At 51.4% G+C, this 20,237-nt stretch overlaps 2 protein-coding genes, 1 long non-coding RNA gene and 1 other non-coding gene across 5 annotated transcripts in view; 2 read left to right on the top strand and 2 right to left on the bottom strand.

Annotated features, from left to right (window-relative positions):
- LOC117648652 (tyrosine-protein phosphatase 10D) overlaps positions 1–15,229 on the top strand; it is a 28,187-nt gene extending 12,958 nt beyond the window's left edge. Inside the window, exons 2-23 of one of the 2 annotated variants that reach the window (XM_034391299.1) lie at positions 5,496–5,745; positions 6,070–6,348; positions 6,431–6,637; positions 6,732–6,900; positions 6,983–7,446; positions 7,521–7,643; positions 7,742–7,879; positions 8,084–8,189; positions 8,264–8,427; positions 8,521–8,620; positions 8,693–8,883; positions 8,971–9,252; positions 9,330–9,622; positions 9,711–9,827; positions 9,917–10,490; positions 10,568–10,736; positions 10,831–11,083; positions 11,175–11,432; positions 11,510–11,658; positions 11,749–11,996; positions 12,639–12,778; positions 13,201–15,229. In XM_034391299.1, the coding sequence (XP_034247190.1) occupies positions 5,496–5,745; positions 6,070–6,348; positions 6,431–6,637; positions 6,732–6,900; positions 6,983–7,446; positions 7,521–7,643; positions 7,742–7,879; positions 8,084–8,189; positions 8,264–8,427; positions 8,521–8,620; positions 8,693–8,883; positions 8,971–9,252; positions 9,330–9,622; positions 9,711–9,827; positions 9,917–10,490; positions 10,568–10,736; positions 10,831–11,083; positions 11,175–11,432; positions 11,510–11,658; positions 11,749–11,996; positions 12,639–12,763 (4,659 nt within the window). In that variant the 3' untranslated portion in view covers positions 12,764–12,778; positions 13,201–15,229. The remainder of the gene's footprint in view (positions 1–5,495; positions 5,746–6,069; positions 6,349–6,430; positions 6,638–6,731; positions 6,901–6,982; positions 7,447–7,520; positions 7,644–7,741; positions 7,880–8,083; positions 8,190–8,263; positions 8,428–8,520; positions 8,621–8,692; positions 8,884–8,970; positions 9,253–9,329; positions 9,623–9,710; positions 9,828–9,916; positions 10,491–10,567; positions 10,737–10,830; positions 11,084–11,174; positions 11,433–11,509; positions 11,659–11,748; positions 11,997–12,638; positions 12,779–13,200) is intronic. The other variant, XM_034391301.1, reaches the window with a different exon arrangement.
- Positions 3,376–3,538, top strand: LOC117648687. Its single transcript, XR_004587923.1, has one exon. It is a non-coding gene; the product is annotated as a U1 spliceosomal RNA (small nuclear RNA).
- Positions 15,230–15,233: 4 nt separating the features above from the next.
- LOC117648657 lies at positions 15,234–15,801 on the bottom strand. Its single transcript, XR_004587917.1, has 2 exons — positions 15,715–15,801; positions 15,234–15,636 (listed from the first exon to the last, which is right to left on the bottom strand). It is a non-coding gene; the product is annotated as an uncharacterized LOC117648657 (long non-coding RNA).
- Positions 15,802–15,848: 47 nt separating this feature from the next.
- On the bottom strand, positions 15,849–19,773 carry LOC117648466. Its single transcript, XM_034390970.1, has 9 exons — positions 19,642–19,773; positions 18,967–19,284; positions 18,555–18,744; positions 17,950–18,185; positions 17,391–17,498; positions 16,724–17,084; positions 16,468–16,559; positions 15,930–16,035; positions 15,849–15,874 (listed from the first exon to the last, which is right to left on the bottom strand). The coding sequence occupies exons 1-9, from the start codon at positions 19,771–19,773 to the stop codon at positions 15,849–15,851; spliced, it is 1,569 nt and encodes a 522-aa protein (XP_034246861.1).
- Positions 19,774–20,237: the final 464 nt, after the last annotated feature.

Here is a 20,237-nt window from a genome sequence, read left to right as displayed (position 1 = left end):
TCCCGCACCTTGCCCGGTGGCTGGCGGTACCCGTTGATCCAGTACAAGCGGCAGGTGTGGCCTGCCGAGCGATTCAGAGGATCGGGTCCGTCGCTCTGTCTCTCTCGCACTCTTACGGCGAGCCCCGTGAGTGCGAGAGAGACAGAGCGACGAAACGACTCCTCTGAATCGGTCTGCTTGGCTGGACCCCTCGCGGAGGGCCTCGGCCGCCCAGCTGTTTGGCAGCAGACGTCACGCAGTGAGCCAGAAGACCGGTGGAGGCGGCCAAAACTCCGGACGCGTTTTGGGCTCCAAAGTCGCTAAGCAGGACTCGAACCGAACGTGTGACCCCACCAATGGATTCCTCGTTCGGAGAGCAATCCATTGGTGGGGTCACACGTTCGGTTCGAGTCCCATTTGGCGACTCTGGAGCTCAAACCGCGTCTTGAATTTTGGCCGCCTCCACCGGTCTTCTGGCCCACTGTGCGGCCCATGAGCGCGAGGGAGGCATCGCGAGACAATCGTTTGTCGCTTGATTGCTTTGCTTGCTTGCGCCTCGCCGTCTTGCAGTGTGGCAGTCTCGCAACCGCGACTGTGATGCAAGAGCCGTCACCAAGTGCAACAATGACTCGGCCGTGTGTGGCGGCGCCGGGCGGCGCCTCGCTGCAACGCGCTGCTGTCTCCGTCTCTCTCGCTCTCGCGGGGCGCCCCGAAGGTCCCGAAGGAGTGCGAGAGAGACAGACAGACGGACGGAGGCGCGGTGCATCGTGGGAACGTTTGCCGCGGTTCCGGCGGCATTCCCTTTTTGTTGTCGGGCCCGCGCTCCGAGTTCCTTCCGAGTCGCGAAACGCGGCGAAACGCCGTGGGACAGTGGGCCAGAAGACCGGTGGAGGCGGCCGAAACTCTAGACGCGTTTTGAGCTCCAGAGTCGCTAAATGGGACTCGAACCGAACGTGTGACCCCACCAATGGATTCCTCGTTCGGAGAGCAAACCATTGGTGGGGTCACACGTTCGGGTCGAGTCCCATTTAGCCACTCTGGAGCTCAAAACGCGTCTAGAGTTCTGGCCACCGTCATAGAGGCAGCGAAACGAGCACCTGCTGAGCGGCGACGAACGGCAGCGAAACAAAAACGAATGTCGAACTTTGAAAAGATGTTTTGGGTGTGTGCTGCTGGTTCCCCGCTCTTGTCTCGGCAGGTTTGGGACGGCCATTGTTTAGCTAAACGTGTTTGAAGAGGTCGTTAAGGTTGGTCTGTACTCTGTTTGCAGCCAGTCGTTGGGGCCGCGCTGGGGCTGTGGCTCGGGGCTCGGTGGGCCGGAAGACCGGTGGAGGCGGCCAAAATTCTGGACACGTTTTGAGCTCCAGAGTGGCTAAATGGGACTCAAACCGAACGTGTGACCCCACCAATGGTTTCCTCGGTCGCAGAGCAATTTATTGGTAGGGTCACACGTGCGGTTCGAGTCCCATTTAGCCACTCTGGAGCTCAGAAGGCGTCTAGAGTTCCGGCCGCATTCGCCGGTCTTCTGGCCCACTGTGTGTGGCGAGGCCCGCCGAGGCCCATTTAGACAGTCACTCAGGCAGCGTTACGTACTTAGTGTGTAGTCAGTCCGACGCTGCGTCTACTAAACCTGACGAGCAATTTGCCCTCCTCCTTTCCCCCTCCGACAGTTAGAGTTGTTTTCTTTTGGCTATTTTCGCCCGCCTGGCCTAGGGTGGCAACAAGCATTGCTCTCCGAACGAGGAATCCATTGGTGGGGTCACACGTTCGGTTCGAGTCCTGTTTAGCGACTCTGGAGCTCGAAACGCGTCTAGAGTTTTGGCCGCCTCCACCGGTCTTCTGGCCCACTGTGCGGCCCCGCCCCTCGGCCCCTTTGCACTGTAGTAATTACATCACTGTACTGCAGTGTACCCAACACACTAAGGGGCGCCGTGCCGCCATGCCGCCCTGCACAGTACAGCCGGCTCAATTTCTATTTCTGCTTCCGTGCCGAAGTGCCGCAGTGCCCGGCCTGCCCTGCCCCTGCCCGGCAGCCCTCGTGGTCGCGGTGGCTAACCGACGCGGCACCCGCGAAGCAGAGAGGCGGATAGGCGGTGCGACGCGGCACAGTGGGCCAGAAGGCCGGTGGAGGCGGCCGAAACGCTAGACGCGTTTTGAGCTCCAGAGTCGCTGAATGGGACTCGAACCGAACGTGTGACCCCACCAATGGATTGCTCTCCGAACGAGGAATCCATTGGTGGGGTCACACGTTCGGTTCGAGTCCCACTTTGCGACTCTGGAGCTCAAAACGCGTCTAGGGTTTTGGCCGCCTCCACCGGTCTTCTGGCCCACGGCCGTGCGACGGGGAAACGACCTCCGGTGCGACCGGCCGGGGGCCATAAGCCGGTTGCAGGCTCGAAACGCTAGACGCGTTTTGAGCTCCAGAGTCGCTGTCTCCTGAATTGGGCGCACCACACGAGGGACGACCAGCGGAGCGGGAACGACCCGTGGCACACGTTCCGCACTTTGTTGCCCAGCTCGGACGGAGCAAGTGCCAGGCGGGGGTCCGGTCTGATCTGGACGCTTTTCGAGGGGGACGCCACGGCTCGGGAGGACTCAAACGAGCTAGTTGGCTTGGACTAATTTCAAGGTGACTTTCGACTTGTCCCAATTTTTGACTTGCCTGTTTCGACTTTGTGCAAAGACTTTGGGACTTTACTTTTTCAAGGCGACGGGCGTAACCCCTGAATACGGCCTCTGCAGCACACGTTTCGCGTTGCCTTGGCGCCCCTTGGGAGTGACTTTTTGCTTTGAAGACTGGTTGAGGCGGTCTGAATCTCGGACGCGTTTTGGAGCTCCAGAGTCGCAAATGGGCCTCGAACCGAACTGTGACCCAACCAATGGCCGCTCTCCGAACAGGAACCCATCGTGGGTCACACGTTCGGTGATCCATTTAGCGACTCTGGCTCAAACGCTCTTAGTTTCCGGCTCCAACGGCTTTGGCCCATCTGTGCCGGAGTCTCTCGAGCACCGGTGGCGCCTCCGGCGAGCCGGGGCTCGGCGGTCAGCGGACGGGCGCGGGGCGCGCGCGCGCGGCGCCAGGACCTCCCGACTCGCACGCGGCCGCCGCGGGCTGCGCGGTAGTTCCTCGTCCTGCCGCCAGAGGTCCGGCGGCGCTGCCCGCTCGCGGTTCGGGCTTAAATCGTCCTATTTGAACGGCACGGGGTGGACTTAGGGGTCGTTTCCGGTGTCTCCCGGTCGGCGGCGACGTCCCCGGGGCGCGGCGCGCGCTCAGAGGACCGTGCCGCGCGGACGGCGTCCACGCCGAGGCCCTGAAGGACCTCCCCGCGCGCTGCAGCACGCAGGCTGCCACGGGCGCCGTCTGAGTTAGGTGCCCTGGCCGCCGCCATTTTCCTCATACTTACCTGGCACAGAGGTTAACCGTGATCACTAAGGCGGTTCCTCCAGGCCGAGGCCCTCCCATTGCACTTCGGTTGGGCTGAATCCTGCGAGTATCCCAAATGTGGATACCTCGGGTGTATAATTTTTGATAGTCGGGATTGCGTTCGCGCTCTCCCGGATAATCTCTGATCTCTCGACTACTATCGGTGCACCCGTGGGATGTTGTGATAGGTTGTAGTAATGTACCGTGGCGCCTGTTAGTGTTTCCACGGGATTGCTGCTCTCCGAACCGAACGAGGTATCCATTGGTGGGGTCACCCTTTCGGTTTAGTCCTGTTTAGCGACTCTGGAGCTCGAAGGGAGTTTCGGCCGCCTGCACCACCGGTCTTGTGGCCCACAGTGCGCCCGTGGCCGAGCTAGACCGGATGGAGGTACATAGGTACATGCGCCTCCAGTGGTGAGGAGGTTCGCCTTTCTAAGGGAAACCTCCTTCGAGAGAACTTCGCCTGGAAGTGGAGTGCGCCTCGCCCGAGTGACTCTAGTTGCGTGTGCCGGTCAGTTCCTTTTCCACCGATAGTTTCCCGTCTCTCTCGCACCCACACGGGACACCCCATCCCATGAGTGCGACAGGGACAGCGGTGAGGCGGCCCTTCGGAAACCACTTGCTGCTTTTCGCCCTGCCTTCCTCCGTGCTGGCTTGGGTTGCTTGGGCAACGCCCTAGAGGCTTGCCTAGAGGTCGCTTTGAGGGGTCGCTGAGTGCGACAGAGACAGAGCGGCGAAAACGACTCTCGGAATCAGTGTGCTGGTCACTGGCCGCCTCTGCAGCAAGAATAGCAATGCAAGAAGCACCTTGAGGCACCGCCTCGCCTCTAGTGCCCCACCACGCCCTTCGCCGCCTTCTCTCTCTCTCTCTCTCTCTCTCTCTCTCTCTCTCCTCCTCTCTCTCTCTCTCTCCCTCTTTCCACCTCTCAGAGGCCAGTCTCTCTCGCTCGCCCTAAGAGCTAGTCCGACTCAGTTCGGCAACTCGATCGATTGCAGCGATCTCGCGTTAATCGCAGCGCCAGCCAGCGCCAGCCGGGGGAATGCCTGTGCAAATTTGGCTCGGCGCACAGTGGGCCCGAAGACCGGTGGAGGCGGTCGGAATTCTAGACGCGTTTTGAGCTCCAGAGTCGCTAAGCTGGACTCGAACCGAACGTGTGACCCCACCAATGGATTCCTCGTTCGCAGAGCAATCCATTGGTGGGGTCACTCGTTCCGTTCGAGTCCCACTTTGCGACTCCGCAGCTCAAAACGCGTCTAGAGTTTCGGCCGCCTCCACCGGTGTTCTGGCCCACTGTGCGGCGGGAGCGTGGCCGGTGGCGTGGCCAGTGGCGGAGCAGGTCGAGGACCTGTGGGGGCCCGCGCTGCCTTCAGCCCGCTTCAGCGTCCGGTGGGCCGTGGGCGTTGCAGTGGAGGCACTGCAAGGCAACCTTGCCTCGGTCGCCTTGAGTTGTGCCTCAGATTATCTAAGAACTCCTTTAGTGGACACCTCGCGCTCGCGGCCGAATTTCTCAAAGAGTGTTTTGAAACCAGCCCAGCTTGAGACCGACCCCTGGGGGCGAGAAAAGGTTGCGGGGTGAAGGACAGAGCGGGTTCCAAGTTGCGGGCGTTTTCACAACAGCGTAGACACCGGCATGCTGCCTGCATGATCCTCCCGCCTCTCACGTCCGAGCCGAGGGACGCGCCCCGCCCCGCCCCGCCCCGCCCCGCCACCGCGTCGCGGCCGCGCTTCCGGTCGTGTGCCGTTCAGTTTCCGTTCCACTCGTATGAATGAATCGTTTAGAATAATGCAGACGGCGGTCCTTCCCCTCCCCCACTCCCCAACTTCCTGTTGCCACCATCAGCAGCAATTCTGAGCTGAATAAACACAGACGCGTTTTGAGCTCCAGAGTCGCTAGATACGACTCGAATCGACCGTGTGACCCCACCAATGGATTCCTCGTTCGGAGGGCAATCCTTTGGTGGGGTCACACGTTCGGTTCGAGTCGTATCTAGTAACTCTGGAGATAAAAACGCGTCCGGGATTTCGGCCGCCATGCCTCCACCGGTCTTCTGGCAAATCCACTGTGTGACGTTGTGGTTGTCTCTGCTGCAGCTGGCTGCCGCTGGCGCCGCGGACCTGGTGATCCAGATCCCCGGCAACCTGAGCCCCGACGGCTCGTACCGCCTGGACTACTCGCCGCCGCACGGGTCGCCGCCGCCCAACGCCACCATCGCCAGCAGGGACATCGGGGACGTGATCCAGTTCAGCCAGGGCCTGCCGGGCACCAAGTACGAGTTCTGGCTCTACTACTCCAACTCGACAGTCCACGACTGGCTCACCTGGACGGCGTCCATCACCACTGGTGAGTCTCATCAGACTGCCGCACAGTGGGCCAGAACATCGCTGGAGGCGGCCAATAAACTAGACGCGTTTTGAGCTCCAGAGTCGCTGGATGGGACTCGAACCGAACGTGTGACCCCCACCAATGGATTGCTCTCCGAAGGAGGAATCCATTGGTGGGGTCACACGCTCGACTCTAGTCCTGTTTAGCGACCCTGAAGCTCAAAACGCGTCTAGAATTTTGGCCGCCTCCACCTCCGCCGGTCATGTGGCCCACTGTGTGCTGGTCGCGAAATACTGCGCTAGGGTTGTCATTTTTAATGACCATTTAATTTTGTCGTTTCAGCTCCTGATCCGCCTACCAATTTGTCAGTGAATGTTCGGAGTGGTAAAGTGGCCCAAGTGTCTTGGAGCCCACCCGTCATTGGGCAGTACACTAATTTTAAAATTAAGGTCGTGAACTTGTCGGAGTCACCGCATCAGCAGCCAGTCTTGCGATCAGAAGATGCCGTCAGCCCGTTTGCACTCAAGGACCTCATGCCAGGAGCATCTTACCAGCTTCAGCTCTTCACCGTTTATGAAGGAAAAGAGAGTGGAGCCTACACGTCAAGAAACTTTACAACGAGTGAGATATCTATTCACCTGTCAAGCTCATTTTGTTGCCTTTTTAAAACAATTTTTAACTGTCTGCTTGTTCCTTGTTTCAGAACCAAATACCCCAGGAAAATTTATTGTGTGGTTCCGAAATGAAACAACTCTGTTGGTGCTGTGGCAGCCACCATACCCACCTGGAGTTTATTTACACTATAAAGTTTCCATAGACCCTCCTGATGCCGTAGAAAGTGTTCTGTATGTCGAAAAGGAGGGGGAACCTCCTGGCCCTGCGCAAGCTGCATTTAAAGGCCTAGTTCCAGGCAAGAAATCTTTTCCACTTGAAATTTCAATTGAGATTATAGAATTGTAATCACAAATTCATATTCACTAAATTTTGGAATTGTTGCTGTTTAGGTCGAGCTTACAATATATCTGTGCAGACGGTGAGTGAAGATGAAGTGTCAGCTCCTACAACAGCTCAATACCGCACAGTTCCCCTGAGACCGATGAATGTAACTTTTGATAAGAATAGCATCACCTCGAATTCTTTCCGTGTTCATTGGGAGCCTCCAAAAGGAAACAGGTAAGTTCATGTGAATGCCATTATTTTCTCATCTTGGTAAGTCATTTGTCATGGTGATATTGAAGTCCTCCTTGTTTTGCAGCGAGTTTGACAAATATCAAGTTTCCATCTCTGTGAGGAGGCAACCTCCAGTGACTCGAAATCGTGATGAGCCGACGCAGTGGGAGTTCAGAGACGGCTTGGAGGCAGGCAAAACTTATCAAGTGCTTGTGAAGACGGTATCTGGCAAAGTAACATCCTGGCCTGCCTCAGGGAATGTCACACTGAAGCCTCTTCCGGTCCAGGACTTGCACTCCTCCACAGATGACAAGACCGGAGTTGTTAAAATCACATGGTCCCCAGATAATTCCAGCTATCAGGAAGGATACAAAATTACTTACCATGAGGTTGAAACCTATAACGGTGATAGTAATTCTGTCTTGGTTGACAAAGACCAGACCTCTTTATCATTAGAGTCATTGTTGCCTGGGAGAAACTACTCTGTCACTGTTCAAGCTACTAGTAATGGGCTGGATTCAAATCATACCAACATATATGTTGCTACTCGTAAGTTTCTTAATATTTTAATTATTTTTTTTCATTTTTATGAAGCAACTTATTTATTTTGAAATATTTTACAGTTCCATCATCACCCATCATTGAAGATTTGCGCCCTATCATAAATGGACTCAATATTTCATGGAAATCTGACGTTAATTCTCGTCAAGAAAAGTATGAAGTAACCTACATTAGAAATGATACTGGTAATGTTTCTGATATCATCTCGACCATTTTGAAAGTCCTTTTTAAAAAAATAAAGAAGCCAATAAAAAACAACTAATTTATGAATTTTGATTTGCAGGTGAACGGGTTACAACTTTGACAACCGACTCTCGACTTGTCCTTGATAATTTGTATCCAGGTGCAGGATATGAGGTGGAAGTTTTTGCTGTAAGCCATGGATTACGTAGTGAGCCACATGACTACTTCCAAGCCGTGTGTAAGTACCTCTACTCACACATTTTTTTAAATCTAAAAATAGGAACCTGCTCTTGTCTTTCTTCTGCAACTTTTTCTTACCAAGCTTTCTTTCTGTATTTTCTAATGCTGCAGGAGTGGCAGGTACTTCTTCTTTGTAGTCAGATGGTGAAATTTTCTTGTGAACAGATATTAATTACATACTTTTTCTTGGTTTCCCCATTAGACCCTCATCCACCTCGAAATCTGAGCATTGAAAAGGTGACCAGCAACTCTGTGTTAGTACGGTGGGAAAGCCCAAAGGATTCCATATTTTCTGAGTATTCAATCAGGTGGGTAGCGCTGTCTTTTTTCATTGTTCGCAACAAGGAGGTTCCATTTCATTTCATTTCCTTTTATTTTCCAGGTATCGCACAGAGGAAGATGAGCGATGGGTCAAGCTTCCTGCAGTGCGTGAAACAGAGGCTGAGGTTGCTGATATGACACCTGGGGAGAAGTATATGGTCCAAGTCAATACTGTCAGCTTTGGTGTAGAAAGCAATGCTCCTCAAGAAGTTAACCATACCGTCCGTAAGTATTTTCTGCATCAGTCTAAGTTACAATGCCCTATTTAATCATAGATATCATCCTTATACAAACAAATTACCTATAATGATATTTCAGGTCCAAATCCTGTAACAAACATTGCTCCATTGGTGGATTCTAACAATGTTACTCTGGAATTTCCCCGTCCAGAAGGGCGGATTGAGTATTACATCATTATGTAAGCAAATATTCTGTAGTGCCTGTTGTCAAATTATGTTCCGAATTAGAGTTTAATAATTAATTTTAACAGGTGGCAAGCTGAAGATGGTGGTGTGGATCCTGCACCCAAGTCACGAAATGTTAATGACACTGGTGTTGAGGAGGGAGCTACTGTCCGAATTCTCATCAGTGATCTAATGCCTGGAGTGAAGTATGTCATGGAAATTCAGACTGTCAGTTACAATTTACATTCAGATACCACAAAGTTGTCTACCAGAACCAGTAAGTTTATTTTATAAGTTGACAACCTATCTTAGCAATATGATAAGTACTGACAAATTTTGCTCCTTTTTTTTACTTTCTTTGTAGTGCCATTGATTCAGTCTGAAGTACTAGTTGTAAGTAATTTGCAAGAAACTGGGCAGCTAACACTTCGCTACACCCCTACACCTCAAACATCATCTCACTTTGACCGATATCGATTCCGGCTCTCTGATCCTTCCATACCGGACCGTGAAAAACTTGCAAATGATACAGAATCCACAAAGGTGATATTTACGGGCCTTGTACCTGGCAGGCTCTACAACATCACTGTTTGGACGGTATCTGATGGTGTTGCAAGTCAGCCACTTCAGAGGCAAGATCGAATGTGTGAGTACAGATTATAAATTGTAACTTGCCTGCATTTTAAAATTTGTTTTCTTTACTGATTTATTTATTTCCCACAGATCCTGAACCAATTGTTGGAATCAATGCCTCTCAAATCACTGACACAGAGATAACTTTAACTTGGGAACCTCCAAGGGGAGAATTTAATGCTTTTGAGGTGCAATACCTCAACACAGAAGGTTTATTAATCCAGAATTTGACTCTGGGAGACTCAATCACTATTAGTGACCTGAAACCTCATCGAAATTATACCTTCACTGTTGTTGTCCGCTCTGGTACTGAGTCATCGGTTTTAAGGAGGTCACTCCCAGTGTCTGCCATTTTCCAAACCCATGAATCTGTTCCTGGCAAGGTATGGTTCTTTGTCTTTCTCTTAATTTTTTTTAAAGTACATAATAATTTTTTGATTATTGTATAATTTCTTGAATGTGAAATTTTAGGTGGAAAAGTTTGGGCCGGTGGACATACTACCTGGGGATATTTCATTTGAGTGGGGGTTACCAAGCAATCAACAGAATGGCATCATACGGAAATTCACTATAACATATGGATTGGAGGTAACTGCAGTCTCTTTCAATTTTTGATGTGTTGCTCCTCTGTCATAGAATAAGTGTGATCTAATTTGTGGTATGCTTGTGTTTACCAGGGCTCAACTCACACTCAAGTTCGGGACTTTCAACCTTGGGATACTCATGGCACCATCAAGAGCCTGTTCCCTGGCAAAACATATGTGTTCCGAATTCAGGCTGAAACTCGAGTAGGATATGGGCCTGAAGCTGTGTGGAAACAGAAGATGCCTATTCTACCTCCACCCAAATGTTCACCTACCTATGTTCCCACTGAAGTGTGCCGCAGTACTACTTCCATACAAATACGCTTCCGCAAGAATTACTTTTCGGATGCTAATGGGGTGGTGACGTCATATACTATCATTGTTGCTGAAGATGACACCAAGAACTCATCTGGTCTTGAGATGCCAAGCTGGAAAGATGTTCAAGCATACAGTACATGGCCACCCTACCAAGTTATGGATCCATATTATCCTTTCAAAAACTCAAGTGTTGAAGATTTTACTATTGGATCAATGAACTGCGACAAAACTCGACCTGGGTACTGCAATGGTCCTTTAAAATCTGGCTCAACCTACCGCATCAAATTGAGAGCATTCACAGCGCCTGATAAATTTACTGACACATTCTACTCATTCCCTATCCAAACAGGTATTTACAATTCTGTGCTTTTAAGCCAATATCTTCAGTGTCATTTTGTGCTAATTATACGCTCTCTTTTTGTGCAGATCAAGACAATACACCTATATTTATTGGAGTGGGCGTACCCGCAGCTTTGATTGTTCTGTTATTAATTACAATTTTACTACTGCGGCGGAGAAGATCAGCTCACCGAAAGGCCACTGACTCACGCAACAATGACAACATGTCTTTGCCTGACAGTGTCATTGTGACAAGGTAAATGTTAATCTTACATTGTGTTATACATATATATCACTATATTGGCTTTGAAATCACTTTGCTCATGCTTGTGTTGTCCATTTCATTCCAGCCGTGCAATACGCCTGGAAAGTTTCGGAGACCACTACCGCCTCATGTCTGCGGACTCAGATTTCCGTTTTTCCGAAGAATTTGAGGAGTTAAAGCATGTGGGCAGGGAGCAGAGCTGTTCTGCTGCTGACCTTCCTTGCAACAGGCCCAAGAACCGCTTTACCAACATCTTACCATATGACCATTCCAGAGTAAAACTCCAGCCTGTTGATGATGAAGAGGGATCAGATTACATAAATGCCAACTATGTTCCCGTAAGTGAACAGTTAGTTTGTCTTGGCCAACCCTTTCAACAGTGTACTAGCATTGGTTCATTTGTTGATTACTGGTTGATTTCATTTGCAGGGTCACAATTCTCCTCGTGAGTTTATAGTCACTCAAGGACCCCTCCATTCAACCAGAGATGATTTCTGGCGAATGTGTTGGGAGTCTAATTCACGTGCCATTGTAATGTTAACCCGATGCATCGAGAAAGGCAGAGAAAAGTGTGACCATTACTGGCCGTATGACACACTCCCTGTATATTATGGAGATATTTGTGTAACTATTCTTAATGACAGTCACTATCCTGACTGGACCATTACTGAATTCATCATGTGTCGGGTAAGCCATATAAATATACTAACATGCTCACCACCAGTTTTCTTTACATTTTTTTAATGAGTTGACGTCTCTTCTAGGGCGAGCAATCGCGTGTCATGAGGCATTTCCACTTCACTACCTGGCCAGATTTTGGTGTGCCAAATCCTCCCCAGACCTTAGTTAGATTTGTGCGAGCTTTTAGAGATCGCGTTGGGCCTGATCAGCGGCCCATCGTTGTACATTGCAGGTAAGATATCAACCTTAACACGCTTGTCTTACATTGTACTGTACAGTAAAAGGTAACAGTGATAACTAATACTTTGATATTTGTGTGCAGTGCGGGAGTGGGTCGCTCTGGTACATTTATTGCTCTGGATCGCATACTCCAGAGTTTATCCCACTCAGATAGTGTTGATATCTTTGGTATTGTCTGGCAAATGCGCAAAGAAAGAGTGTGGATGGTCCAGACAGAGCAGCAGTATATTTGTATACACCAGTGCCTACTAGCTGTTTTGGAAGGAAATGAAGGAGGTGGGGGACCTGGATCTACTCAACGAGAAGCTCACCACAACCAGGGCTTTGAAGGTATGTTCTCCTTGTACATATTTGTTAAGTCTATAACTTTCATGTCTTGACAGTTAGGTCAAGAAAAGCCAAGTTTTGAATTTTAAGTTATGAAGTCCAGAATGAAAATTATGAACCTGGAGGTGCTGTAAATATTGTGTTGCAACTTCTAATGGTGGTGGGGAGGGGAACCCTGTTCAAATTGTCTCTTGAAATACTACGAGAAACCTCAAGACTATGGGTTGCTCTGGGTTTTGGTGTGTTGGTTGGTTGGTAAGAAGTCTGATCCGGAATCGGTAGCTTTAAAATTCATGGAAGTAAACATGCAGTACATTGTTTATAAAATGTTTAGGGCCATACCCTGGATTCACTTTTCTTTTCCATTCTATTCAGCTTCTTTTGCACCGTTCTTACTGCAACTTTGTTTTCCAACACTTATTTTAAGCCCCCATCGCACTTGATCTTTGCTGTGTGCATTTTTTCCTCCCTGAATCCCTTGGTTACTTTACTGATCAAACATTCTATAACAATCATGCAAAAAGACTTTAATGAGGGTGTGGTGTTGCTTGTCTAATGTCTTCAATTTTTTTCTTAATTGGAAAAAGGATAATTAAGAATTGGGAAAGGTGTCTTACATGTGTTGGGAAATTTTTTCGTGTATAGAATGGTGGAATGGAGTTCGTTGCGCTCTTCGTTCTGTTGCTGCCTCTGTTCGCTGTGCGATGTCTTCTAAGTCAACTGATGCTCCCTCCAATGTCACAGAAGGCAGAGGCGAAAAGGAGAAGTGACAAATGGTGTCTCTGGTAAAATGTTTGCCTGTTGTCTCACAATTTACCCCTACTTGGATTGATGTTTATTTTCTGTGTTTTGTTTTTTTTTTGAATTTTTTTTTTGTTTTCTTTTGTAGTGTTGCTTGTATGTGATGCCTGGTTGTGCATTTATTTCACAAATTCTTTATCTGCTTTGAACTTGTATAAAATATTTACACCTTTTGACCTTACATGAGTAGATTAGACTTAGGATCTCATATGCATGTATAAAATTGTTCAGCTGGTTTTTAAATTCAATCTTATTCATAGAGCCACATTACTTCTTGAGCATGTGTTGCATGCCTAGTTGCACTAGTGTATTTTGCCCAATGTGTTGTTCATGCATCACACATACTGTACATTTTTAAAGGTGTCATCATTGCATTAAAGTAACACATTCTGTCTTTATTTTTCAGATGATGAAGGGATTGCAGAATCTGGCATGTGAGACCTGCTCAGAGTTCAATGACACAGTCATTTGTCAGTGAATGTGAATCAACCTCGCTCCAGTCATCAAATGTGCCCTACCCTTAACTCATAAATATATACATATAGAAGTGTTTGCACAAACCGTACTCTACTGTGGAAAAGAGGCATGGAAAACAGACAATTTAAACTTTTAGCCACAACCATTTTTATTATGAAGTACATTCAAGTGTGACTCAAAGCATGTTTCATTGTTGTGCTGATAATCCTTTTTATGATGCTACAATCATTTTTATCTCCTGAAGATTATTTTATGTTCTGACGACATGCGAACTATTTTAAGTATTCATTCTTGTCTGCTTTATAACAAAACATGCATGTGATAACTTTGCAATGTATGATATACATATATATTTACCTAAATTTCAGTCAATGGGGCTTGAATCTCATACAGCAACTTCATATTAACAAATTGTTCGTGTTAGTTTTGCATTGGTCTGTTTGTATGTGATAATGCTGTCATTTGTTTTATTTTCTAAGCCAGTGTACCATTCTGAATTTTTCAAACTTGCTTAGAGTTTTTTGTATTTGTATGTATCTTCGTTTGCCTCATTATGAGCTTAGATTGATTAGGAAGCACATCAGTCAGTAGGATGCATTTACTGTATGTTGATGGTTTCTGTTAACTTGTGTTTTCCTAGAATTTTATTTTCTATCGATATTTGTACTTGTTACATTCTTAGTTGTTTCTTTTTACTTTTTGAAAACCATTGTCTTCAACCAGTTTTCTCTTATCTCAGTTAATAGAGGACTTCTCATCATTCTCTCTAGATCTGTGAGAACACATGTATTCAGAACTTGTGTTTGAAAATACCATTTTAGTCTGGGTGTCATGCAACCTTTTTTCTCCTTTGATTTGCGTTAACTCTGTCTTAGTATTATCTCACTTCTCAAGTGGATTGCTTGAGAAGATAGGAAAGCATTGTGATAGTAGATTTAAGGTGTATGCATTTAGTATATTGACAACGCTCATTGTAAGTCAAATTTGGATTAAAAAGAAAACATTTTTGTTTGCTTTTAGCCCTTGCCTCAAAAGTGGTTTCTTGAAATTGATTGAGCATAGTGTTTAGAATGAAATCTAGTTTTAAATAATTTTGTGAGTATGAAAGTTGATTGTTGTCTTTTTCTAAGAAAGAATGTTTTTAATCTTTTTTGTATTTTATGTGTGGCTTTCTTTTTGGTGAATGTACTTACTTCAAAACTAAGTGAATATATTTAGTTATGAGATAAATTTTGTTGTTAATTGTAGTGTGCCAGATCTTAGCAAGAATGGTTACCATTTTAATAGGAATAGTTTTACTCTGGCACCGCACATTGATCAAATTACTCTAAATTGATGGAAAGAGGAGATCATGGAATCTGAGTTTGTTCCTTCGTCTTGGCTTTCCCTGCGGAGTTTGTGGCAATCTGTTATGTCAATTAATTTTTTGCAAGTAATACAATCACCATCTAACCCACATATCTTACAAGGAAACGTTTGATTTTAAGCTGAATATTTTGCATCTCGGGCACTGGCACTCCTATACCAATTACGTATGATCAAATTTACCATCTTTGAATAAATTGATGGTGTACACTGTTACTAGCTATTGGAGATGACCCTGTACACATGATGATTTCAAAGGACTGTGGCACCTTTTGTAAATCCTGCCCAATTATGTTTCATTTTAGTAATGACAAATTTAATTGCAGTATTGTGTCGCATTTGTTTTCAGGTGCAACATAGCATTTCCTAAGCAATCATTGTTTTGGGGACCAATTAGAATAATAGTCTGATTTTTTAAATATGGCATATGGAGCCTAACTTGTCTTTTGTATCCGATTCCGTCCATTTTCTTTATCCTATTGCCATTGTAGTGATATTCATTGTCACTGATTGTTAGGTAAGGAAAACTCTGTTAGAAAAATGACTGTCAATAAAATTAAATATAGAAATCTGACCGAATTTGGAGCATTGTGCACATTGCAGTTGATTCATTTATTATCTCACCCACTTATTCTTGGAAGCAAACTCTTGTCACTATAAAACCATTCAACACAAGAGGTCATTACAGTTTAAAAGTCAATTGCAGTCCGAATTAAAATTGTAACATGAAAGTAGTGAAAAAAGGAAGTGGGGATTCTACCCCATATTCTCATAACAAACTGACTGATACACACACACACTGTCAAACTACCAATCATCAAGGTCAGATGAAGCCCAATACATCTGTTAACGTGTCTTCACTTTCTTTGAGTCCCTTTCCAAGAGATCGAGAATCCTTCTGGCTTTGCAGCGAAGCTGATCTCGCAAGAAGCGACTCGTCAGTCTGGCTGGCAAAGTCTGCGAGCAGCTTCTCCCCTACCGTACTATCATCTTCCAAGTACTGCGGAGTAGACCAAAGTTGCACGTCAAGGCGGGTAAGTTTCTCGTGAGCAGGGAAAAAGGGGAACAGTGGGGACACCTTGGTGGGCGGTGGCTCGACGGGCAGGGCCTGCGGCAAGGCCTGCGGCAGGGTGTGCGTCTTGGCCCGCCGCACGCTCTGCAGTGGCGGCGGCTGCAGCAGCGCGCTCCTCCTCGACGACGTGACCGTCGTCCTCAAGGCCAGCGGGGCGCACGCCGGACTCAGCCCCGAGTCGCCCTTGCCGACGTCCCCCTCGGCGCCGACGCCCCACGCGCCGTCCTTCCCCGGGCCCTGCACGCCCGGCAGGCCCTGCAGCGCCGGGCCCTGGCCGCCCTGGCGCAGCCACCGGCCCAGGATGCGGGACAGCGAGCCGCGCATCGCCTGCGCATCCACCAACACGGGGAGGGGAATGAAGCGAAGCGGAAAAGTTTTAGACGCGTTTTCAACGAGTTTGTCTGCAGGCTGTTTCCTAGAGTCGTTTTCGTCGCTCCGCCTCTCTCGCACCTATACGGGACGCCCCACAGTGGGCCAGAAGCCGGTGGAGGCGGCCAAAACTCTAGACGCGTTTTGAGCTCCAGAGTCGCTAAATGGGACTCGAACCGAACGTGTGACCCACCAATGGATTGCTCTCCGAACGAGGAATCCATTGGTGGGGTCACACGTTCGGTTCGAGTCCCATATAGCGACTCTGGAGCTCAAAACGCGTCTAGAGTTTTGGCCGCCTCCACCGGCTTCTGGCCCACTGTGCGCCCCATGAATGCGAGAGGGACAGAGCGGGGAAAACGACTCTTGGAATCTGTCTGCTGAACGCACCGCTTTGTTGGTCTGGCGGGGCTTCGTCCGGTGGCGGTGCAGGAGGCGGTCCGAGTTGGAGACCTCTCCCTTGGCTCGCTTCACTGCGGCACCTGGCGAGGGCATGCCGGCGGCATGAGGGGTTGCTTCCAGCCGCTCCACCACAAAACTGAAGCCTTCGAGCACTCCTCGCTCTGTCTCTCTCGCACTCATGGGGTGTGCCGTGGGGGTGCGAGGGAGACAGAGCGACGAGTGCCGCGGTCGTGAAGGGGCTCACCGCGCTCCAGCCGCCTCGGGGGCTGGTCCGGCTGGTCCGGCTCCGCTCTGGTGATGTCCTGGCTCGTTTTGGACCTGGAGAAGATCCTGGACAGCAGGCCGGATGGCTTGGGGGCGGGGGCCGTCCTGGACTCGCAGCCCTCGACCTCCGGGTCGTCGACGTCGTGGACGTCGTCGAGGTGCTCGATGTCGTCGCGTTGCGGGTTGTCGTCAGGCTGCTGGCAGTGCTGGCCGCCGTCGTCCTCGTGCACCTCCTCCACCGTCACATCGCGGCTGGCGGTTCCCGGCGAGCGCGCCGCGTCCTCGGCCTCCTCCACCAGGTAGCTGACGACGGGGTCGTCGCCGTCGCCGTCCAAGCGAACCTTAGCGGGTAAAATCATTGCCAAATGATACGCCCACTGCGACTCGAAGCCACGACCGCACAGTGGGCCAGAAGACCGGTGGGGGCGGCCAAAATCCCAGACGCGTTTTGAGCTGCAGAGTAGCTAAAACAGGACTCGAACCGAACGTGTGACCCCACCTATGGATTCCTCGTTCGGAGAGCAATCCATTGGTGGGGTCACACAGTCGGTTCGAGTCCCATTTAGCGACTCTGGCGCTCAAATTGCGTTTAGAATTTTGGCCGCCCCCACCGGTTCTCCAGCCCACTGTGCGCCGCTGTCACTCACTTCCTCCAGCGTCGCCTCGAGCTCCTCGATGGCCTGCGGGTCCTGCGGGTCGACGTACAGCGCGTCGTCGTCGGCCGAGTCCTCCTGGTCCTCTTGGTCCTCGCGGTCCTCCTCGGCCGAGTCGCTGAGCCGCGGCGTGCGAGGCGGCGCGGGCGCGGGACTTCCCTGGCCCTGCGCGCCCTGCGCCTTGCCGGCCCGCCCCTGCGTCCCAAAGCAGCCGGCGTCCAGGCGACCGACCAGAGCGTTGCGTCGCTCTGTCTCTCTCGCGCGCAGGGAGCGCCCGTTTGCGACGAAACGCAGCACAGTGGGCCAGAAGACCGGCGCAAGCGGCCAAAACTCTACGCGCGTTTAGAGCTCCAGAGTCGCTAAACAGGACTCGAACTGAACGTGTGACCCCACCAATGGATTCCTCGTTCGGAGAGCAATCCATTGGTGGGGGTCACTCGTTCCGTTCGAGTCCCATCTAGCGACTCTGCAGCTCAAAACCTTCCGGGGTTTCGACCACATCCACCGGTCTTCTGGCCCCCTGTGCACAGTTTGGTATTCCGAAGGCACGCACCAGAATGAGGCTCCAGACCCTGCCCAGGGTGCTGCCCCCGCCGCTGCTGGACGTGGCGTTGGAGGTCGAGGCCGTGGCCGCCAGGGTGCCGGCGGGGGTCGCCGACGGACTCGTCTCCGGAGAGCACGCCGGGGAAGGGGTGCTGCTGCCGTAGTCGGCGTAGTCGGCCAGGTCCCTGTCCCGGGACTCGCCCAGCGCCATGCCTCTCAGCGTGGAGTAGAGGGCCGACCCGGACTCTGCGGGAAGGGAGGAGAGGGAGTTCGAGGACTGCTGCAGCTCGTTCATTCGCCGTCTCTCTCGCACTCTTGCCCCTTGGGTCACAGTAGGCCAGAACACCGGTGGAGGCGGCCGAAACTCTAGACGCGTTTTGAGCTCCAGAGTCGCTAAATGGGACTCAAACCGAACGTGTGACCCCACCAATGGATTGCTCTCCGAACGAGGAATCCATTGGTGGGGTCACACGTTCGGTTCGAGTCCCATTTAGCGACTCTGGAGCTCAAAACGCGTCTAGAATTTTGGCCGCCTCCACCGGTCTTCTGGCCCGCTGTGTGAGTGCTCCTTAAGGGTGGGAGAGAGACAGCGACGATGTGGCACAGCCCGCTCACCCAGGCCGAGCAGAAGCCCCCCCGGCTGGTGCTCCTCGGACGGGCTGTGTTCCGGGGTGTTGTCCGGGGTGGGCGCGCCCCGCGACTCCTCCTCGTCGTCGTCATCGTCGTCTTCGTCGAGGCCGTCCCCCTCCACGTCGACCACGTCGCTCCCGCGGCGGCGGCGCGTCTCCGCGTCGCGGAGGTGCACCTGCGCGCGGACCTGGCCGTCCTGGCCGTCCTGGCCTTGGCGGCCGCACGTGCTCGCCGTGCCGACGGCGCTCTGCTCGGGCTCGATGCTGACCTGCACCACCTTGGCCACGCTCAGCTTGGACCGGACGGCGGCCGCCTCTCTGGCCGCCTCTCTGGCCGCCACCGCGCGGCACTCGGCGTCCTCCACGCTGTCGCTGCTGCCGGCGAGGCCCTCCGAGACGCAGCACTCCTGCATCCTGGCCTTCATGTAGTCCTCGGCGTCGCTGCTGTCTTCGCTCGGCGCCCAGTCCGCCGAGCAGAAGGACATGAAGGACGTGTCCTGGTGGGTGCTGCACTCCGGCCGGTGCTGCTGCCCCTGCTGCCCCCACGCCGCGTAGGGCGTGCTGGTCTTGGTCGGGGCTCTGGGGCTCCTCAGCCCTCTGCTCGGACCCTGGAGGCCACCCTGAAGGCCGCCCTGGAGGCCGCCCGCCTCCCCCACGTCCACCACCTCCAGGTCGCCCATGCCCATGAGCTCGAAGCAGACGGGGTACTCGCCGTCCTGCGGAAGACCGTCGAGTTGGCTTTCGGTCTCCTCCGCACAGTGGACCAGGAGGCCGGTGGAGGCGGTCAAAATTCCGGACGGGTTTTGAGCTCCACTGTCGTCAAACAGGACTCGAATCGGACGCGTGAACCCACGAATGGATTCCTCGTTCGGAGAGCAATCCATTGGTGGGGTCATACGATCGGTTCGTGTCCCATTTAGCGACTGTGGAGCTCAAAACGCGTCCGGGATTTTGGCCGCCTCCACCGGTCTTCTGGCCCACTGTGCACCGAGCGATTCTCCCTCTCTCTCTCTCGCACCCATACGGAACGCCCCTTGAGTGCGATAGAGACAGAGTGGTTGGCTGGGACTCACCTGCTTGATGTCGTCCAGGTTGGTCTCGCCCGCGCCCTTGGCGGTCTGTGCCGAGGTCTGTGCCGTGTGCGCCGCGACCAAAGGGTGGCCGCCGGGCGATGACGTCGACTCTGTGCGAAGTCTCGAGTTCATGGGGAAGCCGGCAAGAGTGTCTGGACAGCGGCGGCCAAAGCCCCAAAAGCCTTCTCGCGGCCTTGGTTTGTTTTCCTGGGCCTCTCCACTCGCCACCCCTAGGAACGGGCTGCAACAATGAGCCTGGGCGTCGGCCAATCATGAGACGCGTCGCTCTAATGTCTCTCTCGCACTCACGGCCCGTGGGGGAACTCCCAAGGAGTGCGGGAGAGACAGCGGCGAAACGCGGCCCGGAATCACTCTGCGGAGACCCGGAGTCCGGGTTCGCTCGTGGACTTCGGTTTCTGCTTTGGGTCGCTTTCTTTTGCAAGTTGTAGTACAGTCACAATGCTCGTTCCGAACAAGGGCAGTCGCAAAATGCCCAACGTCAGTTGGACGCTTTATATTGTTCGCGTTGAACATCAAAACGCCGCATTCTTTGCGAGTGTCAACGGTAGGAGGTGGGCAGACAGTGCTAGACGCCG

This window comes from Thrips palmi, unplaced genomic scaffold (genome assembly GCF_012932325.1).
Source record: "Thrips palmi isolate BJ-2018 unplaced genomic scaffold, TpBJ-2018v1 HiC_scaffold_3, whole genome shotgun sequence".
Classification (NCBI taxonomy): Eukaryota; Metazoa; Arthropoda; class Insecta; order Thysanoptera; family Thripidae; genus Thrips; species Thrips palmi.
This window is presented reverse-complemented; position numbering and strand designations above follow the sequence as displayed.